Source organism: Falco peregrinus, chromosome 3 (assembly GCF_023634155.1).
Source record: "Falco peregrinus isolate bFalPer1 chromosome 3, bFalPer1.pri, whole genome shotgun sequence".
Taxonomy (NCBI): Eukaryota; Metazoa; Chordata; class Aves; order Falconiformes; family Falconidae; genus Falco; species Falco peregrinus.
Window position 1 is genome coordinate 33247035 of NC_073723.1, and position 26444 is coordinate 33273478.

At 38.0% G+C, this 26444-nt stretch overlaps 1 protein-coding gene across 1 annotated transcript in view; it reads right to left on the reverse strand.

Moving 5' to 3' along the window:
• Window positions 1-683: 683 nt before the first annotated feature.
• The window catches only part of SLC26A7 (solute carrier family 26 member 7), a 69908-nt gene continuing 44147 nt past the window's right edge, over window positions 684-26444 (reverse strand). The window contains exons 9-18 of the mRNA XM_055799030.1: window positions 26131-26208; window positions 24735-24830; window positions 18227-18333; window positions 16030-16093; window positions 10708-10845; window positions 8918-8966; window positions 6130-6227; window positions 3046-3100; window positions 2853-2956; window positions 684-719 (exon numbers count right to left, since the gene is read on the reverse strand). Coding sequence (XP_055655005.1) covers window positions 684-719; window positions 2853-2956; window positions 3046-3100; window positions 6130-6227; window positions 8918-8966; window positions 10708-10845; window positions 16030-16093; window positions 18227-18333; window positions 24735-24830; window positions 26131-26208 — 825 coding nt within the window. The remainder of the gene's footprint in view (window positions 720-2852; window positions 2957-3045; window positions 3101-6129; window positions 6228-8917; window positions 8967-10707; window positions 10846-16029; window positions 16094-18226; window positions 18334-24734; window positions 24831-26130; window positions 26209-26444) is intronic.

The window sequence follows — 26444 nt, forward strand, 5'->3', positions numbered from 1 at the left end:
CAAACCATAATAATAACTCATGACAGCCACTGGAGGGGGAGGCAAGTCAGTGCACTTAGCCAACATGCATCTACCTTCTCTGAATATACAGTGCTCCCACTGACCCTGGCAGGCATTAAAAAGCATACAAAACCAAGTATGAAAAATGGAAGCATACGTTAGCTGTGATACAATGCTGTTCCTGCAAATGGCTGTCTTGAACAGAAGGAAGGGTAAGTAAAGCCATTAGAAACAGTATGCATTGTTCTGTGCCTTCCTGCATCTACTGTATTGATTATAACACACTATTTTTAAGAGTTCATAACATCTCATTATTCCATACACAAAAATACAGATGTGTATTACAACTAATGTTACAATAGAAGATATCTAAAAGAATATATCTCACTGGTAAGCAGTCAGTACCTCGTGTCTGCTTTCTAATAATTTGTATCTAAACGTATATAAAAATATTATATAAAACCACTATAGAAGAATTGCATGAACATTCTCCAAATGATGGCAGCTGAAAGATTTTTTTTTTTCTCTGAATGGCAGATCAGTTATTAGTGAATGTAGCAAATACATACGGCATACAAAAGATCATCTACGAGATCTCCTGGAGAAAAAAGCTAAGGAGAAACCATGGTGTAGTTCATTCTGAATATGAGCAGATTAAACTAGCCATATTCAATGGGTTGACATCACACTTCACTCTGTTCACTAAACTTGCTGTAATTCTAAATAGGGGAGAAACAGGAAAAAAAAAACATATTATAATATTTTCCTAGAATATAATGCAAAATTAGCAAATGAAGCAGTGCTGGCTTGAAAATGCCACCATTATAAAGACTAATAAATAAATTAAAAAAATTATGATGAGGATGAACAGATGAGTTTCTCATCAATTTATCAACATAAACACGAGCATTACAAAACATTATCCTTGGAGAATGTAGATAAAAGCACCTTTGCATTTCCAAACAGCAGCAGAGATTAAAAGGAACCATGAAGGCCTCTTGCCTCTGCCTTTCTGCCAGTGAAAGACTATTTCCTGCTGTGGGGTGAGGCTCAAATGTAAATTGGAATGAAAGACTTCCCCTAAATCTCCAACTCCTTCCTCCTACCCTTCCCTACCCTTCCCTTCCCTTCCCTTCCCTACCCTACCCTACCCTACCCTACCCTATCCCATCCCATCCCATCCCATTCCATCCTGCCTTTTTTCCGTCATGGAAATACTCAAAATTCCTATTGACCTTAGCATCTTTAAAAGACACAGAGAGGTACACAGACTGTGTCAGTTATTGTGCGGTGCTGCTATTGCAATCATTCTGCCTTTTTACTCCTGTTCAGCTTATCTTCAGGTGTTAAACATAAGGAACACACAAAAAACCCCAAAGCACATGCTTTGAATACTCTGAAGAAGTATCAGCAGCACATATACACAGTTCATAATTACATTTAAAATTTGAGGCTGTGAGTGAGCCTTTTGGATTAATCTGCTAAACCACTATTCAGAGTTTTGATTTGCCTAGCAGCTCTGGTAGAAACACGTGATCAGTTCCTAGAAAAGTGGGCTTCTGAGCTCTAACTCCGCCTTTTCTCTTTGAACATTTGTCCTGGTCTGTCCCTATCCCATTTTTGTAAGATGGAAATGCTAGCACATAAATATCTTACAACAATATAGGAACATTAATTAATGTCTATAAAGAATGCAGACATTTTATAACACAACAATCATCCTAATTCATCTAATCAGACCCAGACAAAATATTCAACAGCCATCCCCATTATTTTTGCCCTGCAGTTACCATTTCAGTAAATTATTTTTTGAGAACAACAAAATGAAAAATGTTGAAAAGCTCTGAAGAGAACATGTTTTTTCTGGTCAATCCACTGGATCAGCTGTGCAACTTACCTTATCGAGATAAATCAATGGAAAGTGATTTTGTCCATAAGTAACTCTAATTCAATTAGTAAAATATAAAGTGAAGAAAAAAACCCACCCTAAACCACAGACCATTATGAGTTTTAATGTCTCTTGGAGAAGGCTCTGAGCCAAGTTCTAGCCATGTTTGGAATCATAAATAAAACCATAGGAAAGCACACTACTTGTAATGCATGCTCAGTTACGTTGGGATTACAATGGAAAAGGCTCACGTGGTTTATGAGGAAAGCCCAGGTTTACAGCCTTTTAACAAGGAATGCAAGAATTATTGAGCAAGTAAATACATGTTCAAGCAAATGCATATTCAAGCCTCAAGCCTCAGTTTCTGAGCCAAGCCTTCCTTCTCCGTCTAGCTCTCTTTTCCACCTCATGCAACTCTTCTCCCCTTTATCCATCAGTGAGCAGGCACAGCACACTACAGTACAGGATAGTGACAAACTTATTAGCTTGAAACAAACTTGCTAAGGCTCCAGAAGCATCACGGTCAGAACAGTGCAGTGCTGTGTGAAGCTGATTTAAGCAAGCCAGGCTGAGGAAGGGATGAGTGTAGTTTCAAAAATGCAGAACTGGGTGCGAGGTAGTTTGCCTCCCTGAGAGGCTGTATTAGGTGTTTCTAGATGACATTACACTTTGCAGTGGAGAATGCACCCAGACTGATGCCCCACAACACAGCATCTCTGGATTTAGAAGACTGAGAAGCTGTTGTTAAAGGAGAGATGGTGATGGGAAGAGAGCGCTAGCAGGAACAATTTGGTAACTGCAATCCAGATGCTGAGGAGCAGTTGTAGAGAATAGACAGATAAAAAATCTCTATCTAAACGGAACACTGGGTAAATAAGATTTTCCCAGACTTTAAGAAATTGCTGTGAGCATCATGTGTGGAGAAGAAGCACTCCACTTCACCTACCCCTGCTGTAAGTCTCACCCTGTGAATTTGAATGGCATCAATTGCTGAAGAAAGAGATTCAAAGAAGACAGGTTTTTCAGATTCAAGATTTCCACCATGCTGCATTGCTTTTATCAAGGAAGCTGCAATAAAACAAACATATGAGTACTGATAAGGTAGTGAGGATAGATAAACCATTATGTTAAGAATTTTGCAGTAAGCTGATACTTGCCTTTGCAGTGTGCTAGCAACACATCGATGTGTCTGCTTTTACAGTCCATGTAAATCTATATGTGTGAAAACATGAAATTCAAAAAAACTGTGTAAAATACCAACAGAGAATAAAATACGCAAAAAAATAACATATTCAAAGCAAGGCAGAGTGCATGGAGTGCTGCTGTTGAAGCTATACTGCCAGCAGCCACCAGAGCGAGCCCTTCTATAATGCAAACACCACAAATCCACACCAATTTCCTCCCCGCTCCCCAAAGTACTCTATACGGCTCTGCTGAAAAATAAATCTGAACTTGATTGACAATTTTGCATTTTTTACTATATTTTTTAGGGTTTTTTTTCCCCAAGTTCTCCTTTATCTTCTTTATTAGCAAGTTTTCCCATCTCCTCTCCTTATGCTTATCTACCAGTCCACAAGACAGGAATCAGATCTAAGAAACTTTAAGACTTTTGTCAGTCTATCAGAAAAGCACCATAACCATCATGCTACATTCTACAGTAAGTTGTTCTTTATTCTTTCTTTACAAAGAACTGTTGTGGAGTCTCCTTCTCTGGCGACATTCAAAACCCGCCTGGCCACAATTCTGTGCAACCTGCTCTAGGAGAACCTGCTTTACCAGGGGGTCGGACTAGTTGAAGTCCAGAGGTCCCTTCCAACCTTGACCATTTTGTGATTCTGTGAAATGTTCAACTTTACAGAGACTAAGTATTCAGTAAGCTAGAAAGTAAAAATAAAAAAAGAAAAAGTGAAAATAACTTTAGAACCAGCATAGGGCCTTTTCCTGGGAGATAAGGAACATCCAAATCAGTCCCTGCTTCAAAAAACGGTTAAATAATCCATGTAAAGTGGAACCATGCTGAGAGAACAGATTCAATGAGAACCACATGAGAAAACTCTATTTTTAAAAATAAACCAAAAGCCTGACTTAGTCTAAAAATCTCTCCAACCCTAGCAGTAGTGATGATATTTCGAGGAGTGTAACAACAAGGACATGTTGAATGTGCTCCTCCTCTGAGTAACTCAGTTTTGGACCAGTCATTCACTCAGAGGCTGCACTCCCAACCTGTGCACTTCACAGCCCACAACAGGCTTACCTGTCAAAAAACTGTCAAACACTTCTTTGACATAATTTGTAGTTCCGAGCTCTCTTCAACCTTTTGGAAATCATTTCACAATTTTTTTATAATTAATGCTTTATTGAATGTCCTATACTTTGAGGGGTGATCTTGTAAAGAGTAACTCCCACTAACCTTATTTTTCCAATTTTCTTTTTGAATATATCCCCACCTATATATGTAGTTTTAATTTAACATTTTTGAGGCAGCACTTACTTCACTGCTTAATCACTGCAGTAAACTGAGAAGATGTTTAGGATAAGCAAAGGCCTGGGCTGAAACCCAAGTCCAAATCTAGTCTTCTATCTTAGAAAAATTGCATGAATCCAACTGTGCATATCCACTAAAACCTGTACCTGCTACACAACAATGGAAACATAAGAAAAAGCTTTTGAACACAATTTTTCATCCACTATATAGAATCGCTCATTATGTGGAATCACAGTCATAGAATCATTTTACGTTGGAAAAGACTTTTAGGATCATCAAGTCTAACTGTTAACCCAGGACTGCCAAGCCCACTATTAAACTATGGCCCTAAGCACCATATCTACATATCTTTTAAATACTGCCAGGGATGGTGACTCAACCACTTCCCTGGGCAGCCTGTTCCAATGCTTGACAACCCTCTCAGTGAAGAATTTTTCCTAATACCCAATCTAAACCTTCCCTGGTGCAGCTTGAGGCCGTTTCCTCTTGTCCTGTCACTTGTGACTTGGGTGAAGAGACTGACAATCCCCTCGCTGCAATTCAGGTAGTTGTAAAGCAATAAGGTCTCCCCCGAGCCTCCTTTTCTCCAGACTAAACACCCCCAGCTCCCTCAGCTGCTCCTCACAAGACCTGTGCTCCAGACCCTTCACCGGCTCCGTTGCCCTTCTCTGGACACGCTCCAGCACCTCAATGTCCCTCTTGCAGCGAGGGGCCCAAACCTGAACCCAGGATTCGAGGGGCGGCCTCACCAGTGCCCAGTGCAGGGGGACGATCACCGCCCTGGTCCTGCTGGCCACACAGTTTCTGATACAGGCCAGGATGCTGTGGGCCCCCTTGCCCCCCCGGGCACACTGCTGGCTCATGCCCAGCCGGCCGTCAGCCAGCTCCCCCAGGCCCTTTTCCCCCAGGCAGCTTCCCAGCCGCTCTGCCCCAGCCTGCAGCGCTGCCTGGGGCTGCTGTGACCCAAGGGCAGGGCCCGGCACTGAGCCTGGTTGAACCTCCTACAACTGGGCTCGGCCCATCGGTCCAGCCTGCCCAGATCCCTCTGCAGAGCCTCCTGCCCAACAGCAGAGCAACACTCTCCCCAGCTTGGTGTCAGCTGCCAACTCACTGAGGGTGCACTCGATCCCCTCATCCAGATCACTGATAAAGGTATTAAGCAGGACTGGCCCCAGCACTGAGCCCCAGCGGACAGCACTTGTGACCAGCTGCCAACTGGATGTAACTCCATTCATCACAGTAACCAATGATTACTGGGTTTAGTCTTCTGAGAGCTTCTTGGAGCTCCTGTAATGCCTGAGGAACCCAACTTGCTAGGTATGTAGCCCACAGGAGAAAACATGGAGATTTTTAAGACCTTAGACTTAGCAGAAAGCAGGACATACAGATAAAATCACAGAATTAAAAGCTGAAATTTTAAAGGAGCAAATCTATACATGGCTCCACTTCAGCTGACATGACAGGGTCAAATATGACCTAAAACATCTTTAAAACTTCAAAAAAAAAAGTTCAGAAACACTTCTCCATTCTATACAGATATTTATATTTGCACTGAATGTCACTCAAAATCTTTAGAATTATTTTTCATATAATTTTATATATAAACACAGTGCAGTTTAATACCAAATCTGTGTTCATATTTTCCATGAGTGACACGTTTATCCACTGATATAGGTGGAGTGACTAGAAGCTTGCCCCAATAACTCATATGTATAATTATATTTCCATGTACAGAATTTTCTGATGTTATGAATACCTGAAGCAGCACTGATATTCCAGTGTAGTCAAAAAAATCCAGTCCACTGCAGTCTAGTATCAAAACACATCGCTCAGTGTGACATGACTGCGACTCACCTACACATTTGATAAACGAAAAACTTTAATTAAAAGGGAGAATAGTCAAGAAATGTGTATAAGAATAATGATAGTTCAACAAAATAAACTCAGAATATCACAATTAAAAATTACTATTAGGTACTGGGGTATCATTAAGCATATGGCATATTTTACAAGCACAAATGGAGGACCTTCAAAGCAATGAGATGGAGTGATGATGGGCAGAACATATTATTAGTGAGATGTTTTAGACAGGAATAGTCTTTCAAGAATTTAAGAACTGCTTCTTTAGATTTGATTTTCTAAATGAGTCAGGATAATACCTTGGCTGGATTGGAAGATTTTACATAGGATACACAGGGAATATAGCTCTCTTTTAAGTTCTGATATGACATTTATTTCTGTAGTGCTTAAACACCTGTCTATGGCTTAACTAATATCTGCCCATAATGAAGAAAAATATGTAAAGTGAAGTGTTTCATTTTCCTATGGTTTTATTGTGCTGTTTTTTGTTTGGTTAATTTTTTTTAATATAATATCACATAGTGATGCTGGAGAAAAAAAGATGCTAGTATGGTTTGTGAAGGCCTTATACTCATACTTCAACCCCAGGCCACCTTGTGCGTAAGCTAAGCCTGCACTGTTCCAAATGTGTCCTGAACTAACACATAGCTAAACGATTCCTGGCTTTCATGAAAGGAAAACTAGAAAATAATGTACATCTTATTTACATTTCTCTGTGAACAAATGTTCATAATAGTTATCATAATGTACAAAACTCAAAAAAAAAAAAAAAAAAAAAGGAATTCTGAATGTAAAGAAAACAGAGGTAAAGATTTTAAACTCTTGAGGGGACAGTATTTCCCCATGGTGTAGGTTTAAAATGGAGCTAACTCCTTTCTGACAGTAGTCTGAAAGCCTTTTGGACTTACACCTCCAGAGATTTACTGCCTTTGTACTGTCCAACATACATTAACAGATACATACCGAGCAAAAATACAGAATTTTAAAGCGAATCTCCTGCTTGACATCACTGTAATGGAAACTCAGAAGGGACGTAAGAGAACTCCTAGCTGCTCACTGTAATCATTTGTATACATTTCCTCTGCCTCCAAAACAAAAGAACATAGTCTTTTTCCCTGTTACTCACCCCTGCTACCTTCCCACCCAGCTGGCATCCTGCATTGCAGTAGAGGTTGCCTGGCTTCTAAATGGGGAGTAGGGGCAGACCTGCTCCCCCCCTGAACCAGTGCCAAGGGCAACAGCAGCTGTTTAGTTTGGTGCTGATACAGACCAATGGCAAATTGGTATTCCCCAGAGGGAGAAAGATTTTGACAAACATGTAAGTTGCTGCATTTTCCAGGATGACTGCCATTAAGGATTAAAGATTTTGCCCTCCTGCTCCCATCCTTCCTGAAAATTTAAGCTCCACGGTTTGTTTTTCTCTTTATAGGAATTTTTCTTTATTCTTTCTGGGTTTGGGGGGGTGGGGGGTGGGGGATGTGTTAAAGCCTCTGTGAAGTGTCACCATAGGCTGGTTTGTACAAGGAACAACAGGGCATTTAAGTCCTCAGGGTAGGACTTATGCTATCAGAAAGGAGGTCTTGTGCTGTCTGTCAGTTCTGTAACATGAGAAACCAGTTCATCTAAAAAAAGACTGACATATGTACTGTCAAGATCTTCTCACACATAGGGTGCTGTGCAGTCTTTTAGTATTTTACAGTATAGTATATATTCTTCAGTAGCCATTACCATTATGTTGCTACGGGTTACAGAAAAACACCCTGTCACCTCCAAGTAAACTAAACACTGTAATATCATACAAATGTCATGATACTAGTTAATAAATGTAAACATTCAGACAACAGCCTCCAAATCAGATTCTCTACTGTGGTCTTAATGCTTATAAGTGTTTTAAATAAACACAGTGGTTTAATTCCATCCGTAATAAAGTAATCTGTATAAAGTATCCTCTGCAAAAGGTTGCTGCAGCTCTTCTGTGGGAATGTATGTGCTTTGGTTTGTTATATATATATATATATATTCTCAATGTGTGAGAAGAGTGGAATTATCCAGCTTAATCCTTAATTGAAAGCAAACCCTTAGGTTTTTTTCTTTATTCTATACTTTATTGATATATTGTACAATATTGGTGCCCATTGTGTCACTGATAATTCAATTGACATTTTCTGAGATTTTCTCCTAAGTGGCTTTAAAGGTCACAAAGATTTAACACAGCTGTAATCTTGTCCTATTTTTACTTTTGCATACTAATATCCAAGGCTCACTGTGAATGCAAAAAAACAAGACCAGAACTTAGCAAAATAGCCTCTTAGGCCTTCGTCTGAAGACAACCCAGGCAGTAAAGTGGGAAGTGATTCCCACCACTGTGTACCTGTCTCAGTACACACACAGTGGTTCCTGTGAAGTAAGTAGGGACTCCTGCAGAAAAGGTATTGTCATGGGCTTCCTGCTTTTGAAATCTTCAAAAGTCATTCAAAACCAGAAAAAAAATAGAACCTGTTAGGCCAAGGTTAACAAAGTTTAACACTGTTTATCACTCATGCTTCATTGAATGTTTCATCTAACTGAAAATATTAGTTTCCAGACAACTTAAGTTCACCTAGAAATAAATAGAAAAGTATAGAGCCATTTTGCACACTTACATCTGTCTTGGTTTTAATATCATTAATAGATAATTAACTCACCATGACAACTTCCATTGGAAAATGAACAGAGCAATGTGTTCTGCTCACACTGAAATAAAAGCAACAAACTATTAACGTACCAAGGAAAACTAGTCCAATGCAAAGTAACCAGAAAAAATCAATGCAATCCATAGGAATTCTGTTTCTCAATATCAAAGTTAATTCCTTTTCTCCAAAATCATGTTCTACGCAACAGCCTATTGGATATGTAATATTCGCTGGTATGTATGTCAGTATTCTAAAGTCATACCAAACTGGTATTTTGCTTTTCTTTTTAGGTGTCTCAAACTATTGTCATGTTTGGATCCACTAGAAAGCATATAATGAACATGATGCTTTTGGGCAAGCAGGGGTTGGTTAAGAAGTGGTCAAAAGTGGGAAAGACGTTCTTGAAAAGATAAATTCTAGACAGTGATTTTATAAGAGTATCTTCTGATTCATTTTTCTTCTTGCTGCATTCTCATCTGCTATGCTAATATTTCAGTGAAACCACTTTGACAAGTAAATTTATTAAGGAATTACTTTTACCTGGATAAATGTTTTTATGATTTCAATATGACTGTTAATTTCGCAGGAGAAATATATGTTAAAACCAGAAATACAGCACAAAACCAAAATGCAAAATGCAATTTTTTCACTTCCATTAGGTGCTACAGAAAGACTCTTATTCCATAAAAAAAATATTTATGCACAGTATTTCAGGCAGCTTTACTGCCAAGAACCTTACAAAAGAGACAAAGCATAAAAATTTTCTTCCTAAGTACTTATACATTAACTTATTAAATTATTACACTTATTAAGTCATAAATTAATTCCATGCAAATCCTCAGTAATTTTCCTCTGTTTGGGGGTTTGTTATCATGCTAATCCAAATCAGTTGGCCTAGTAGAATCAAGGAAAAAAGCAGCACAATTTCTGAGCTGAATTTCTGAACAACGAGAAGTCACCCATCAAAGTAGGTTGGGGTAGCACAACTCTTTGGCAAGAGACAGCAGAGGTGGTAGACCCACATTGCTGAACACTGTCTTAACAACCTATCTAAGAAATAGCTCTGAATTTTGTAGCCCAATTTACCAAACTGCATGAAATTGCCTACAGTAAGCATTGTATGGTATTGGAATATGTTAATCAAAATGGTTGATAAATAACACTTTTCCCCCTTTTAGGGAATGTTGTAGGAAGTCACAGTAGTTATGTACAGATAAACTCAAAAAATACTATACTTACAAAGATTTTCTCTAAAATCAAGTTATATGTTATTTGTATACTGTTAATTTTTCCAATGCAATCAGTGCAGAAAATGAAAAACTACCTTTGAGAAAAACTTTAGCCAGTCTGTACCTTCTTTCTAAGTCTCCTGGAATTATTTATAGTTAGAAACAGAAATGAAGTGTCTCTCTTATGGACTTATTTCCAGGGAAAAAAAACCAACACATTCTGTTCAAGTAGATTTGTAGCTCATCATTGTCTTTTTAAAATCACAGCTTTGTATTAGCTGAGGTTATGTGCGTTCTGCCAGAAATTTTTAGAGTTTTGGGACAGTGCTTTAATGTCTCTTACAAGATCATATACAGAAATAGTAGAGAGAGTCTTTTCAAGCAATAATAAGAAAATAATCCATATTGAATCTGATTAAGATAAGGATTAACTTTATTCTAAATTAATCATTTGCAATATTACCTTTTTTTATCTCTTTCAGTATCTCATTGCAGTCTCTAAGAAATGCAAAGAAAGCAATCATGATCTTCAACATTGTCATGATGATTACTGAAGCATATAGCACATCTTACCTTGTTTACATCTTCACATGCCTGGCTGCTGGTGCTATCCTTTTGGATTATCTTTGTCAGGTCAGCATGAAATTTCCTGGCATTCAGAAAGACTAACGGGTTGTTGACTGAAACTATCTTTACCTGTTTTAATGATTCCTGTGGAATGAAGTAAACATAATGCTGAAAAGATTATCTTGGGTTTGGAGACTAAAAACCAAACTAATTTCTTTAAAAATCCTGAAAATTTCTGTATAACAACCTAGAAGGAGCTTTGGATTGTGAAAATGATTTAACAGATAACTATCTTGATCAGTCTTCACACATAACTGAAGTAAAAAAGGAAATATAAGTAACCTATAAGGAAAATACCCTTAATTCAAGATAACATGAAAGAAAAATCATATTCACTATGATGCATAATACTAAGACCTATTATCTGGCAAATAATAGTAGCACTGTTTCAGTTGGTATGATCCCCAAACGTAGGCAAGACAAGGTTTGCAGACAGGGAAGATTTTCTATCACACAAACACATGTACTGGAAAAAGTGCATAAGGTTTTGGGACAAACACTGTGAATGGTTTGGGGGACACTGGAAATGCTCATCTTGGTCATCTGAAGATGGCTTTGGTACAACAGGGGTATTTCTCCATGGAAATACTTAGTGGTTCCAGACCAAGCTTGAGTGACACATTTCAAACTTTGCCAGGACATATCTACAACCAACACAATAAATAATCTACAAGAGAACGATCAGCTGACCCAAGTCCCATCTCTGCACTTCCTTGAATTAGTTTCAACCAGTTCACCAGGTACCTTCAATGAAACTGTGTAGCTGATAACATGGACATTGCAAAGCAGAACAATTTCTGAAGGGCATCAGATAGAGGTCAGAAACCCCCAGGTTCCAGAAGAGAACCTTTCCCACAAGAAAAGGACTATTTCTTTCAAGGTGGACTTATAAAGCACCTTTACAAGCCATGTTCCTGAAGGACAGCACCCCATGGAAGGGACCCACCCCACTGGAGCAGTTTGTGAAGAACTGCAGCCCATGGGAAGGACTCATGTTGGAGAAGTTCATGGAGAACTGTCTCCAGTGGGTGGGACCCCACGCTGAAGCAGGCGAAGAGTGTGAGGAGGAAGGAGCAGCAGAAACAACATGTGATGAACTGACTGCAACCCCCATTCCCTGTCCACCTATGCCACTCAGCACAGGGAAGAGGCAGAGGAACTGGGACTGAAGCTGAGCCTGGGAAGAAGGAAGTGGTGGGGGGAAGGTGTTTTTACAATTTGGTTTTTCGTTCTCATTACCCTGCTCTGATTTGAGTGGTAATAAATTAAACTAATTTCCCCAAGTCAAGTCTGTTTTGCCCCTGATGGTAATTGTGATCTCCTGGTTCGTATCTTGACTCACAAGCCTTTTGTTATGTTTTTTCTCCCCTGTCTGTTGGAGGAGGGGAGTGATAGAGTGTTGGCTTTGGTGGGCACCTGGCATACAGTCAGGGTCAAACCACCACATATTTATATATAAATATATTGGATATCAACAATCACAATCTCAGCTGAAATACTGGTTTTGTAGGTAGGTAGAATTAAGGTAATTCTACTAAGCTCTCAATTTTCCACAGGTTGTGAAAGATGCCTCTCTTTTCCTCAGGCAAATTAGGTCTGAGACAGATGAAATTCAATGTGGACCACAGTTGCTTTGATTTCTGTTGCTTCTATTTCAGACTTGAGGAAAAGTCTGTCGGTTGTTGCAGTCTTACTTTTTCCAGTTGTACTACTTGATCTAGTAAAAGATATTACATCTACTTATAAAGTTCTTTATGTATATTCCAATAAATAACTGTATTAAGCTTTTACACATCTATTGCTGTAAACAGGAATAAGCAGGATCATGTGTGGCCTGTAAAAGTTACTAATATTTTCAGTAGCATTTTCTTCTTTCTCTACCTGACCAGCATGCATGCAACTAGAGAATCTTAAATAGTCACAACAACACTGTTCATAAATGCCAGTTGCCAAAAACATAATAGGATTATTTTTCCTTTCAGGCATATCTTTTATGGAAGCTGGCTATCTCTAGGTTACATGTAGAAGTTCAGAATATTCTTCTTCCAGGTGGAAAATGGGAAAAATGGGTCCTTGATCGCACTACCGCATTGCACAGCAATGATTCCCACTAGGTGATTTCACATGCAAAAAATGGTACCGCCTATCACCAGCTTCAACAGTCTCACAAAAAACTTTGCTCACTTTTGAAGAATGAGAGCAGGATGAAAGACACCATTCTGCTGATTGTAATGGGCATACACTGCAGCTGACAACACCACAGCAGGTCAGCAGCAGGCTGTGAGGGCACATCAGCAGATCTGGTTCCAGGAAGTTCTCCAAAAGGATTTCAGTCCACAAAAGTGCTATATGCAATAAAGTATGCTATCACTAAGTGCAAAAAGGGGTCTGGATACAGAAAATATCCATTTACTACTTAAATAAAATATCTGATTTATGTATCAGCTCTCCTGTTTGTGGCAATGGGTATCAGGAAGCAAAACCCAAGAATTTGCAAGAGAATACAGGTCAAAAAGCCACTCTTCTTCCTAACAAAAGTCATGTAACAGGGTCACACTCAAATACAAGTAAGTGAAGCTGACACAGACTATTTTTTAAAGTAGTTTCAAAATGTGTGGGATTGCATTGAAGATATGCAGTTTACACAACAGACCTTCAAGCAAAACAGGAATGGAAAACTTCACCACAAGCCACACAAGATACCCCCTTATTGTAGAGTTCTTCAGACTTCTGGGAACCAGATGATGTCTTGGACACCACCACAAAGGAAACATTTCAAACATCCAAAACTGAGGCAATGAACCTCAGACTATGTATAGGGACTTTGTGCAATTTACCTATAAATGTGATTGTGGTAAATATCACATCACCAACATACTTTGGTCAATCAAGTGGCAAAGCCTAACTGGCAATTAAAAGAGCTAAGATTATATGAAAGAAAGCTCTAAAGTAAGGGAAAAATGGAGGGCAATATATGTTTGAATGGAGAAATACTCCAACATCCCACAGATTCCCATAAAAACAGTGTTATACACAGCTCAGTGCGGATACAAGGGAGCATCTTGGTGGCATAGCAGAACTGGCAAAATGGAAGATGAAAACTAAGAAAAAGGAAGACTAATGTGCAAAGGTCAAAGCCTGTATGATCAAGAAGCTAATAAGCTTCCAAAAATACGAGGTGGAAAACTGGAAAGGCTTAAATTATGAGACTAAATCAAGCAGATGGCAGACTTAGACACAATCTTTTGTCCAAGATGGGCAAGGACAACTGTACCAAATTTGGCTAAGTTATTTCTGGCTCTGGCTTGGTTCTAGCTCCTTTCTTAATAAGAAGTGTTATGAGAAAAATAGACTTTGTCATGTCCTTACTAGGAAAGAAAATTATCTCAGGTGACCTATCCCCGCTGCCACTTAGAAGGATACTGGCAATTGCCCCATGCACTCTGCACAGCATTGTCTGGGCTTGGGTAAGAGTTCAGCTCAGTGAATGCCTGTGATGCAATGTGTTTCACATAAGCTTCTAAATACCCTCTTGATTTTTTCCACATTAAATTGTCTTTTCTCTTATTGATGAAATAACCCCTATAAATCCACAGACCTTAATGGCAGAGTAGATCATTAAGCTTGCATATTTTCATGTTTAAAAGTCCTGTTGTTTATGTCTAAGTTGTTATTTACCAGAGAAACTGGGATCAGTCAAATATTCATACATTAAAAATTACTCTAAATGCCTGCTGCAGCTCAGTGACTCTAAATTCAATTAAAGGCATTTTTCTAAAGCTTGAAAATATTTTCCTTCTTTGTTTTGTGTAACAAGCTCTTGAGCAATTTGCTTTGTTAACAAGATGTTATTTTCCCCACTGCCTGCAGACACTAATGTGTTATTACTTGGTTACTTGCATTAATCTTAATGATTAAGATAAAAAACCAGGGGAGCAGTTAGCTGAAAAAAAAAAAAAAAAAAAAAAAAAAGACATACATTTGGATGGGATTTGTACAAAGTATTTTATGAACTTATATGAAAAAAAGTGTGCATATCAAATTTTGGTAACCCATCTCTGACAAAGTTACTCCAACATTTTTCTTAAGAATGAGAAGTGATTTAATAATTGACATCTGGGCCAACCTCAACAACAGTGTTTTTAATTCACATTTCAGAGTCCTTCCCATCCTCATATACCTTTCACATTCCATCATTGTTCAACATGCCAAAACAGTAAATGCCTCTGAGCCAAGTTTAGATTTTGAACCCCAGATAGATCTTATGGAAAACATTTGTCAGAAAAAATAAGTTCTTTAGAGGACAGTTTCTTAATGGTGAGATAATAACTGCTAAGCATGTTGCTTACTGATATGTAAGACCCTTCATAAGCATTAGGAAAGAGGACATAGTTGAAACTGCTACGGTGGAGAAGGCACAATGTCCTAATGATGGAGCTCTGCACTGAAAAGACACATGGTTCTACTTCTCTCTTGGCTGCTGACCTACCATTTTATTTCAGAGGAGGGAGTTCACCTCTCTGGGTCATTACCCCTCTTTTCTTACCATAGGCATGACCACAAGAAACTTCAATGATAATTGCAATGAAAATAACCAAAATAATTTAAAATCTCTGACTGGTAGGTTTAAGTTTGTAAGAAACCACATTTTAAAAGCACCGTCTTTGGGAGAGATTGTTCCATTCATTTTTCACATGAGGGTACCCTTGTTTGGGTACAGTGGCGAGATGTGTGGAGCAGTCTGTGACAACTTCATGCTGCTGTCCCTCCTTCCCCAGCCACACACAGTATCCTCTGGGACAGTCCGATCCCAAGGGGCTGGTGGCAGAAAAGGGGTCAGAAAAGAGACTGCAGATGATGAGAATATCAAAGGACTTTCAGGAAATGAGGAAGTCTGATAAGAATATAAAGACAGCTATTGTCTGCTCTGATGGCCCCTGCCCTTGCTGCCAAGACACTTCCTTAGACTTTGGGATTAAGAAACTTTTACAAAGAGCAATTCCTAACTTAAAAGTAACAAACAAACAAAGATAGACAGATCTAACAGGACTTGCCTAACTTCACTTTGTACACCAAAAACAGAACCAGGAAAATATTCCAATTTCTGATTCCCAGACTGCTTTTGTATTTACTACTTCATACTGGCTTTAGATTTCAAATGGTCATACCATAAAAATGTTCCCTTGGCTCACTGATTACAATCTGGTAACCAACTAGAGAAAATACATAAATCTGAATGAGTGGAACACACACACACACAAAACTTACACAATTATCTTCTGTTTTGTATTTATATTCCACTTTCACATTTTTCAAGTTCAGTGTCTTTGCTCTGTAATCAATACACAGAGAAATTCTGTAAGGCAAATTGTTAGCAGTCTGGAACAGAAGCAGCAAGAGACACATCCCAAAACTACAGCATAGAACTTTATAAAGTTGTGGCAATGAATCCATACATATTTTCAAGCATACATAGCTTTTTTTTTTTTTTTTTTGTGTGTGATAATGATCCAGCTGAAGAGTAAAAGGCACATTTTAAAGTTGCAATATATCACTTTGAAGATATGAATAATGGAAATTTATGGTAAATAAAATCTTAATTTTAAATTTCTGTTTTGTAGCTGGCCAGAGAGCTATTCTTAAGTCAAGGTAGCTAAAACATAATCCACGGCTTCAAAATTAGAAAGGTATAATTAATATTTTTTTACCTGCAAAATCATATTGGAAGGAAAAGAAAAAAAAAAAAGAAAAGATAACAGAGAGCTATGGGCCATGAAAACTAAGGACATTTTATTTGTCATTTAAACATTGCACTCTAGTTACCAAAGTGAGGGACCTAACTGGAAAAGCCAGTACCCCGTGCTCCTTACACAGCCAGTGAAAAGAGGACGTTGCCTTGACAAGGCAGCTCAGTGTAGGACCTTGTGCTTCAATACATCCCTTGTGCAGAACAAGAAGACTACAAAACCAGCTATCAACAGCTCTGTGCCTAAAGCAGGTAATGGAAATAATACCAGAATACAAACATTTACTAGATGCGTCAATGTGCAAGGAGTATTTGCAGGTACTGGGGTCGGCTAAATGAGGCTTGCAAAAGTCAGCTGTTCTCTCCCGTTTGCATAAATCAAGCTGTAGCTGCTGCTGGTTTTAATACATTCTGGTATATAATGTACTATGTCCAATACCCTGGCATCTGAGCAGAAACTTCACAATAAATCATCTATGGTATTTTTCTTGCTTCGCTTTTGCTGACACTTTTACCCATGGCTTACTACATGTTCTCCTGCTAACCTCATCAGCACAGTACAGATTTTAGGTCTATTAGCTGTTCAGTGCCTTTAGATTGCAGGGACAATCATGTGCAACCTGACTGAAGAGAACAGAAAACACTGGGAACAATCTTATTTACTTTAATTAGTGCACGTTCAGACTGAGGTCTCTGGTAGACTAGGCAACAAAGGACCACAGTCTTTTGTGTCAGATATCCCTCCCTTTCTGCTGTTGGAGAACCTCAGACGTAAACAATGTGAAAACTTGCCTTTTCCTTTACCATCAGAATTTATCAAAAGTTTAGTTGGCTGAGTAGAAGAAGGTTACCACAAATGTACTGATTGATTTTAACAGAAACCATTCTTCTATAATTTGTAATTGCTGTGCAATTTTGAGCTATTTTCATGGTAGTTCTGCAACTTACCCTATGAGAACAGAGCTATTAACTTTAACAAGCATTAAATCGAGCTGTCTGTATTGTGCTTAATTTCAACGTTCGTGCAAACAAGTGCCTGCAAGCAGCAAGTCATTTCTAGTACTGGTGAGCTATGGATTAATTGTGTAGCACAAAATGATCATGAACATTAGCTGATATTTTCCTTTACTCATGATCCAAAGCAGCAACTGTAATGCATGCAAAAGAACATATGAATTTCTGTTTGCTTGTTTCTTTGTCTTCACTTTTCTAATTCATACATAGAACGTATATTTTTTATTAGGTGTTAGAATAGTTGTGCAGTTATGTTTCATCAATAAATATTAGAAGTGCAAATGTCAACGATCAACTCCTGTGCAACATAGTTCCTAGGAGTTTACAAAGGTGCCTAGTTATTAAGACTTGCCAGATACAGTTTCTCCTTAAGGAGCAAACAAGTATCTAATGGAAAAAAATAATTTTATTGATCTTCCTGTTGATCCTATGCTACCTTTACCTAATGAATCATACAGATGTATAATACTAAGAGAAATCACAAAATAATACCATAGTATGAAATGTCTTGGAGATCCTTAGCCTACAGTAAATACACGTTTGACTTCTTTTGAATTGTAGTATACTATATTTTCTGCAACTAAAAAACTGGTTTCATTGTTAAATTTAGTATACCGTATGTCTATCCTGACTGTGAAGCAATGCGGCACCAGAAAGAAGACATAATGATGTGCTACTAGAACATTTCAATAAATTGTTTCTCACCTGGGAAAGCGGAAAATCATGGTTACTGTAGTGCAGACAACACCATACAACAGTCCCACGTTAGCAGCAAAACATATTGTAAACACATAGGTACTAACCCATATGATCTTTAAAAGGAGGGAAACAGAAAGAGGTGATTAGTTGTTTTCATTTTTGTAACAATGTGCATTTTATGAATCAGAAATAAAGATTTTAAAAATGAAGATAGTTTCTCAGAGGTGAACATTTGGATCTTTGAACTGGCAGATATTGCAGACTGAATTAGTGATTTGAAAAAATGCCCCTCTATGGGAGAACACATATGACATGGCGCTACTCATGCCAATGCTCACAGAGGCTCCTTTCAGAGTTACTTAAAATAGCATATGTAGTTGCACTAACAGCATGACTCAGAACGAACTTAGTTGTTTTGTAAAACCTGTATTTATTTTTCACATTCAAAGGTTTTGTCAGTTTCTTCACTGCACCCATTTAAAATCCTCCTTTCCTTTTACACAATGAGGTACCCTAAAGGTCAAAAACAGAGAGCTCTTCTTCCACTAATTGTGTAAGTGAGAATCATAATTTGCAAAGAGGTTAATTAAAAGTGGCATTTATCAAAGTACAGCTGCCTAAACCAATTCTATAACAAATAAAAAGTATCGGGGAATTAATTTCTTCATTTGGAAATGGTGAGATTTCAGATTACTTCCCCATCTTTCAATATTTATTAATAAAACTTTGGGTTAATTTTAAATACAATTAAAAAAATACAAAGAAGAGTATCTGAAACAAACATCACTTTGGCAAGGAATTTAAAATATTAAAAAAACCAAAAGATTTTAACATTTGAATTTTTAAAAAATATTTTCTAAACAGAAATGACCAATTATATTTCCATGCATCAATGTTGTGTAGGGCTAAGAAATATCCAGATATGATTCAAAGGAGAAAAGAACAAATTACTTGATTTCTGATAGCAACCTAATGTCAGCACAAATTTCTTTCCTTGAGGGAGCCTTAAGCAAAGACTGCCACATAATCTTTATATAAAAAGTGTTAAAGAAAAATGGAAAGTATTTTCACTCCTCTAGATATACTGATCTCCACAGGTGCCTGTTTCAACAATTACAGCACTTCTTGTTAATGTTTGCAGAGGAACAGATCATGTTACAATGGCACAATCAGTGTTAAAATTATCCTTTCTGATGCTTTCACTCAGCTCAGGAAAGCCAGAGACAATAGAATACTTTCAGCTTAACCACAGGAATTTTGTCAAGCAGATTTCAGAACAGTTAGTTTATGAATAATACAGTATAAGTCATACCATACTAATTTGTGCTTCACAGAGGACAGTGTGTTACATGACTCTACCAAGAAACCTTTTCCTCCCCCGTCTTCAAAACTCTAAGCCATTGCAAAAGGTTTTTGCAGTCTCTTCTACAGCACAGCTGCTAGGTAAAGAGTTAGTTCATTCTTTGAAATGGTGCTTGACCTCCAGTTATATTTTAAAATTACATCTTTTACAAATTGTTGCATATATATTTGCAAAGAATACCTTTATAAGCAACAAATACTGAGTTCTGATTAATCAGTGAGAAAATTATAACATTTACAAATCAAATATATATTTATGAAGGAGCTTACTGGACATGAAAGGGCTAAGGGAAGTACTACAAACCTGAAATTCAGGCAGGATCAAGAACTATCAGTCCTGATAAGCGTGAACCCTTCCCAGCACCTGAGACCAAGCAATCCACTTCAGCTGCAGACCTGAGCCTCATCACATGTAACTATATCACTGCTGCAAGACCTGCAAAATTCTTCTGTCTCAGAATAAAATGGAAAGCATGCAAATACAAGGTCTATATAAGAAGAATCAAAGCCAAAATGTTTAAGTACTGCTGAGTACTGCAAAAGTTAGTTGACTGGGTCTTCAGCAGCCTAATATCTTACATCTTAAATGTAAACAGAGACTGCCATTGTTGTAGAGGACCAGCCAAAACAATCATACTCTCATCTGTCGGTCACTGGTTCAGTGCTTTGTACTGGCCTGGAGTCAGAACTTTTTAAGGTAGGGTAGCATCAAACTGGTAGAAAAAAGTTATGTTGATATGACAGACATTTTTTTAAATCATAGGTTGTCACTAGGTTCAGCAAAGAAGTCATAAAAATATCAAAGTTCTCTTTAGCAACTTATTTCAAGATGACTATTAAAGACTCCAGGACAGATAGAACGTAATCATTCTTCAAATCTCAGCAATAATGTGTTACAGGCACATTTTATTCTTAAAAGTCAAAACAAAATCCACCTTCAAAGTATGTCTGTACTGTAAAAATTAAAAAAAAAAATATCTAAAGAAATTCTAAACAAGCAGAAGACAGGGATTTATGTTGAATCCTGCATATATCAGAAAGTGTTAGAAGCATTGAGAGGTACAGTGACTGTCTATATACAGCAGCTGCCTCTGAAACTCGGTGGACAGTGTGTTTCCACCTAGACCTTTTCATCTCACAGAGTCTACACATACACCACTGAGGGGAGTCTAAAATTGGAACTTGCTAGTAAAAAAACATATAAATAGGAGAAGTGGGAGAATACTCTGTGAGCCAATGGCTAAACAATGCAATACTAAAGTACTGTGATACTAAATGTTTCTGTAGCACTTCAAAATCAGATTATAAATTTCCTTTTTTGTTGCAAATTGAGGAGATGATCAGCTATTGCCTGAATGGGTAGGGCTTCATTTCACTTGGCTTAACGATCTACAGTACAGATGCCTACAGCTGGGTGAGCTGTCCACATTCCCATCATAATCAATGGAGATTTAGTTATAAGAGTGAAGAGAAATCTGGATGCAGTTCATCTAACTCCCACCTGATTATGCTGGTGCCTACTTGAGGAAGAGATGAATCGTACCCTAACATGCCTTGACTGACCAGCTCTGTACTGTCTGTAACGTGAGGTTGTGATGGCTTGCTCTAAACAGAGGCTCATGCAGCAGTCACCAGCACACAGCCAAAGGAAGAATCTTACTGAAGTCCTGTTCACTCAGTGAGTACCTTGGCAAGGAAGATGCTGGAGTCCTGGAGGAGGGTCTGGCTCCACAGAGGCTGAGTAGCACACCCATGCTTCTACATCCTTCTGCAGGCAAGTGACTGATGTGTGCATACATCCTCAGGGTACCCTTCCTCAAAACTTATGATTCATCCAGCTCTGGGCTCCTCAGTTCAAGAGAGACAGGGAACTGCTGGAGAGGGTCCAGCGCAGGGCTACAAAGATGATGAGGGGGCTGGAACATCTCCCTCATGCGGAAAGGCTGAGGGAGCTGGGCTTGTTTAGCCTAGGGAGAAGGCTGAGAGGGGATCTTATCAATGCACACAGATATCTGAAGGGTGAGTCTCAGGAGGACAGGGCCAGCCTCTTTTCAGTGGTCCCCAGTGACAGGACAAGGGGCAGCGGGCACAATCTGCAACTCGGGAATTTCCACCTGAATGTGAGGAAAAACTTCTTTACCTTGGGCATGACAGAGCTCTGGCACAGGCTGCCCAGAGAGGCTGTGGAGTCTCCTTCTCTGGAGACATTCAAAATCTACCTGCACATGATTCTGTGCAACCTGCTCTAGGAGAACCTGCTTTAGCAGGGCGTTGAACTAGCTGATGTCCAGAGGCCCCTTCCACCCCTGACCGTTCTGTGATTTGGTGATTCTGTGAAGTGTTGAAGTGAGGACCACTGCAGCTGTACAGCAGGAACTGCTCAATAGTAAAGTGGTATATAGTAGTTCTTTAATATAATTTTTCACAAGCATTCCATACACAATGGTTGAGAGGGTATTTGATTGCAAGCTGCCCTGGAGACAGATGGACTGATATAAATAATATTCTTTAAGAAGAATTTATATGGTAATCATACTTCCAACGGATTAAGCATTTGTAAATTCCTTCCCACCCCACCGAGACTAAATACAGCAAAAGTATTATAACTCAGGGTAGTATATTCACTAATGCAGGAAAGATATAAAATCTCCATAGCCCTAGGATGTCATAAGCTAGAAGTATCCATGTAAAATTACTATCATAGAAGAGACAGCTTCCTACTTTGTGGAAAATTGTTTATATAGCAGAGCCCTCAGAGCTCTCAGAGTCCTCTCACAAACTGGGACCCCTGTGTGATGAATAGCTGAACAAATCTAAAAGTCCATCTGCCTACTGAGGATAATATGTTAAAAAGTTCTAAAAATACAAGTAATTGCACCAGTTTGTTCCAAAATTCCATGGAAGACCCTCCCAGGTCCCCTCCTCCAACTATTTTGACAAAATAGTTTGACAGGGTGGTTGGATCCATGTCTCAGAAACCCACACTGGCAAGATCTTGGAGGCTACTTGTCGAAAATGTGACCCTCCTTGTTGGATCCACTTTAACTGCTGAATTAGTATCATCTTTACATCCTTACATACTTCTACATTTAAAAGGATTATGTTTTAAAAAGAACTAATCAACAAATGAATATTACTCATCCTGTTTGCATTCAATGAGAAGCTTAAAGAAGCATGAAGGAGCAAGGTAACAAACCCCATGATATTCTGTTTCCTTGCACTATCATTTACCAGACCTGTAAGCGTAACAAACCTGACTTCTATGCTACGTGACACACACCCTTCAAAGAATCAGTTCCAGAAAGAACAGCTGCTAATTATTTCCAAATGTTTTGTTAGAGTTTCTATCTTCAAAACACTTTGGATAACCTGAGTAGTGGAACGGATTCATTTCCAGTGTGTTGTCGATTGCTGGGGTGAACCTTTTCAGGCCAAAATCAACACCAATGTAGTTACTCAAATGCCTGGGCTTGGTGGGGCTCCTCAGACCAGGCAGCAATGTAAGATCAACGTTTATAGCCTTACTTTAGATTATACTGCTTAAAGGAAGATGATTTACCCTGTCAGGCTAAGAACTCATGGTATAACTACTTGAAGATAAATTATTGTTCAGGTATGTTCATTCAAAAAGATAAACCCAGCAAACTCCCCCACTCTATAACCTCTCTTTGAGATATAATGACACATGTCAGAGATGTACTAACTAACTATTCACCCATTCTTTCCTGCCAAACCCACAAAAATAAAAATCAGTCAGGCTAGTCTATCTGTGAAGATGCATCAAACATAGTGAGATTACAGAATATGCTGCTGGAAAACTTATCTACTTATTATCTCAATGCATTAATAGAGAAGCTATCTCTCTCTTCTATAACTACCGATTTTCTTTAGTCCACTGTCCCCAAAATAATTCCTGATCCACATCATACACCATTTGCGTCACTGGCAATATGGGATAAGTTGAAGATCAATACAGTACAAGTGATAGAAAATATTTTCAAAATTTTGCTGCTTGAGGAACACAAGATTTCCTGAAAGACAGAGCTTTTCTTCTGGATGATAAAAAAATGAACCACCAAACAAATACCCACAACAACAAAAACCCACCATAGTCTTCTGCAATGAAATGTGAAAAATCTCGCATAGCCAAACTTGATGTTGTTTACTTAGTGCTGCTTTTCATGCTGAAATCCAGTACTCTTAAAAAAAACCCAACAAAAACACAAGGTTTTATTCAGTCTAAACCTAACATTACTGCTATAGAATAATAAGTCACTGGTGAGTCCAATGAAGTCCAATATTACCTCCAGTAAACTATATTTCTCACCACAGAGAAGGAGGATATGGCCAAAATACCTTTCTGAATACTTGTTAAATAAAACAGAAGTTCCAAAAGCTTTATGAGATGTCAGTATGTATTTATGGAAGTGGTTAGAGCTTTTGGTTCCACTAATCATCCAATACATTTAAAAATTCCCTTAGAAGAGAGGTCTAGGAGTCCTCCTAAACCTGGACTCATCTTTCACATTTGCTAGGTATTCTGTGCAAATGTATGTCAGGCTATTCAGAATTTGCATTAAACTAGATTTTCATACTATGTCTCTTTCCATCTCTCTCTTTTTTCTGATGTATTCCTCCTCTCATACTGCAGAGTCTTTCATTACGATCAAACAGTAGCACTCTGCAAAATCTGAAAAAGTTAAGGCAATTTACTCACAGCACCCTCAGACATGTATCTTTCTGCATCTCTAGTGTTCCCAGTTGTGTTTGTCCTGTACCTGTACCATTCCATAGCCCCAGAGGACAGAGATAACAGAATCTCTTCAATAATACTACAATAGCAAAAGCATGCTAACCACTTAGAGAATGCACACAAAATTAGACACACATCTGCTCAGATTAACCTGATCTGTCCATATACACATCTTTAGCATTAAATCAGGTTTGATTCTTTATCATTCACTAAAATTCCATTTTTTAACACAATTGACATTACAGATACTGTTATTTGGTGAAAGAAAATAAGCCAATAGTACACATAACCCTTAATAATAATGGCTCAGACTTATCTCTTCTGGGCCACGGTACTATTAAAGTTTATTTAGCAGGTATAGGGTCTCAGGAAAACCACCTTAGGTTATGTTTCACTTACCCAGTCTATTCTATCCACGTTCCAGTATTTTTTTAAGTCACGGAACTGCATTAGCATCCCCTTTAAGCCCACAACAATAATGCTTGCTAGCACACACTGCATAGAAATAAAAAACAAAGGCTGTTTTCAGAACTGGTTTTTTTCAATCTAGTGGTCAATATTGTAATTCATCTATCAAAAATCTGAAGTTAGTGTTTCAAAAATGGGATGAACACAGGTGTCCTTGTGACACAAGCAGTAACAGTATCAAACCCATTTTTCTTTTCCTGAAGACAACCTATAGGCCACCTAATTGTGAGACAAAAATGACAGACATTAAAGGCAAAAAATCAATTAACTCTGAGGCAAACAAAATACTTTATTGATCTCTGAATCAGAAGGGGGAAGGAGATGGCTGAAGAAATAATCTGGAACCAAAAATGATGGAGTACAAAACGATGGACTTGTAGTGCATAGGTGGGGAGGGCTAAAAAAAGCAGAATAAAAAAGAAATAAAACATTAAGAAAGCAACACAGAAAAGGATTTTTAAACCATGGGAAAAGAAGCCTACAGGAAAACAGTTAAAATTTACATATAATCCGTACAAAAAATGAAGGGAGGAAAGCAGGATAGTAAGAAAAAGGACATATTGTGCACCCATCTTCAAGTGTCCTTGCTTTGCATGGTTAAAATAAGCTATGAAAGCATCTGTGTTTGAAAAGTGAGAACTTTCAAATGACACTGTAAACAATAGCACAAAGTGAATTTAAAACACTGTTGACTTAAAATTTAATGTACAAACACGGCAAAATTACAGATAATTATGGAGATGTATTTTGCATCTTTGACATGCCTCTAATTAAAATTCACTATTAATTGTAATACCAAGCTAGATATGGCTTATGTGAAAACACACCGCATTGCTTTTCAGAGCCTTAGTGCAGATGTATTCTATGACAGAGATAAGAATACCTTATAATCTTTCTGTAATTAAGCTTAGATCTCTGTCTACAATCATTTGTGTCAAATTTATTTGAAAAGCAAAGTCATCCATTATATGCATAACTAAAGAAAAATTGAGGATCTTCATTAATTTCTACCACACTGTCGATTTACAAATCCACAGCAATCTGGATGTATATTTTTCATAAACTATGTGCCAAAAGTAAGTAGAAAGGAAATGCTTTCTTATATACTTATGTGATAGCCTATATATTCAACTATACATGTGTAAAATCTGTATGTATTATGTTGTCACCTCTGTATTTTACGATTTCAAGACTTGCTGTGCCCTTACTTTTCTTTCCCCCATTAAAATTAGAGCTGTTTTAGAAGTAGCACAATCTTTTCCTGAAAGAAATGAAGTCATTAGCAAATGTTTAATATAATCTTTTAAAAAGATGATAAGTACCATACCATAGGCAGCCAGTACAGCATAGGTCCAATTGCATAGATCACCACAAGAATTAATACACAAGAGATAAGGCAAGCCACCTAAAACAATAAACAAGAAAAACAGATTATTCAGGCTAAAAAAAAAGGAAAAAAGTAAAATATGTGGAAAGGACTAATTATCAAATATTGCAGACAAAGTCAAGAATGAGATGTTGAAGATGGTAGCTATTAATGTATCTATGGATTGCAGATGCGTACGATTTTAGTTTTATTCTCTGGTGATTATCTTCAGCCAACTACAGTGAAAACAAGAGATTTCAACATCTGTGCTTGAC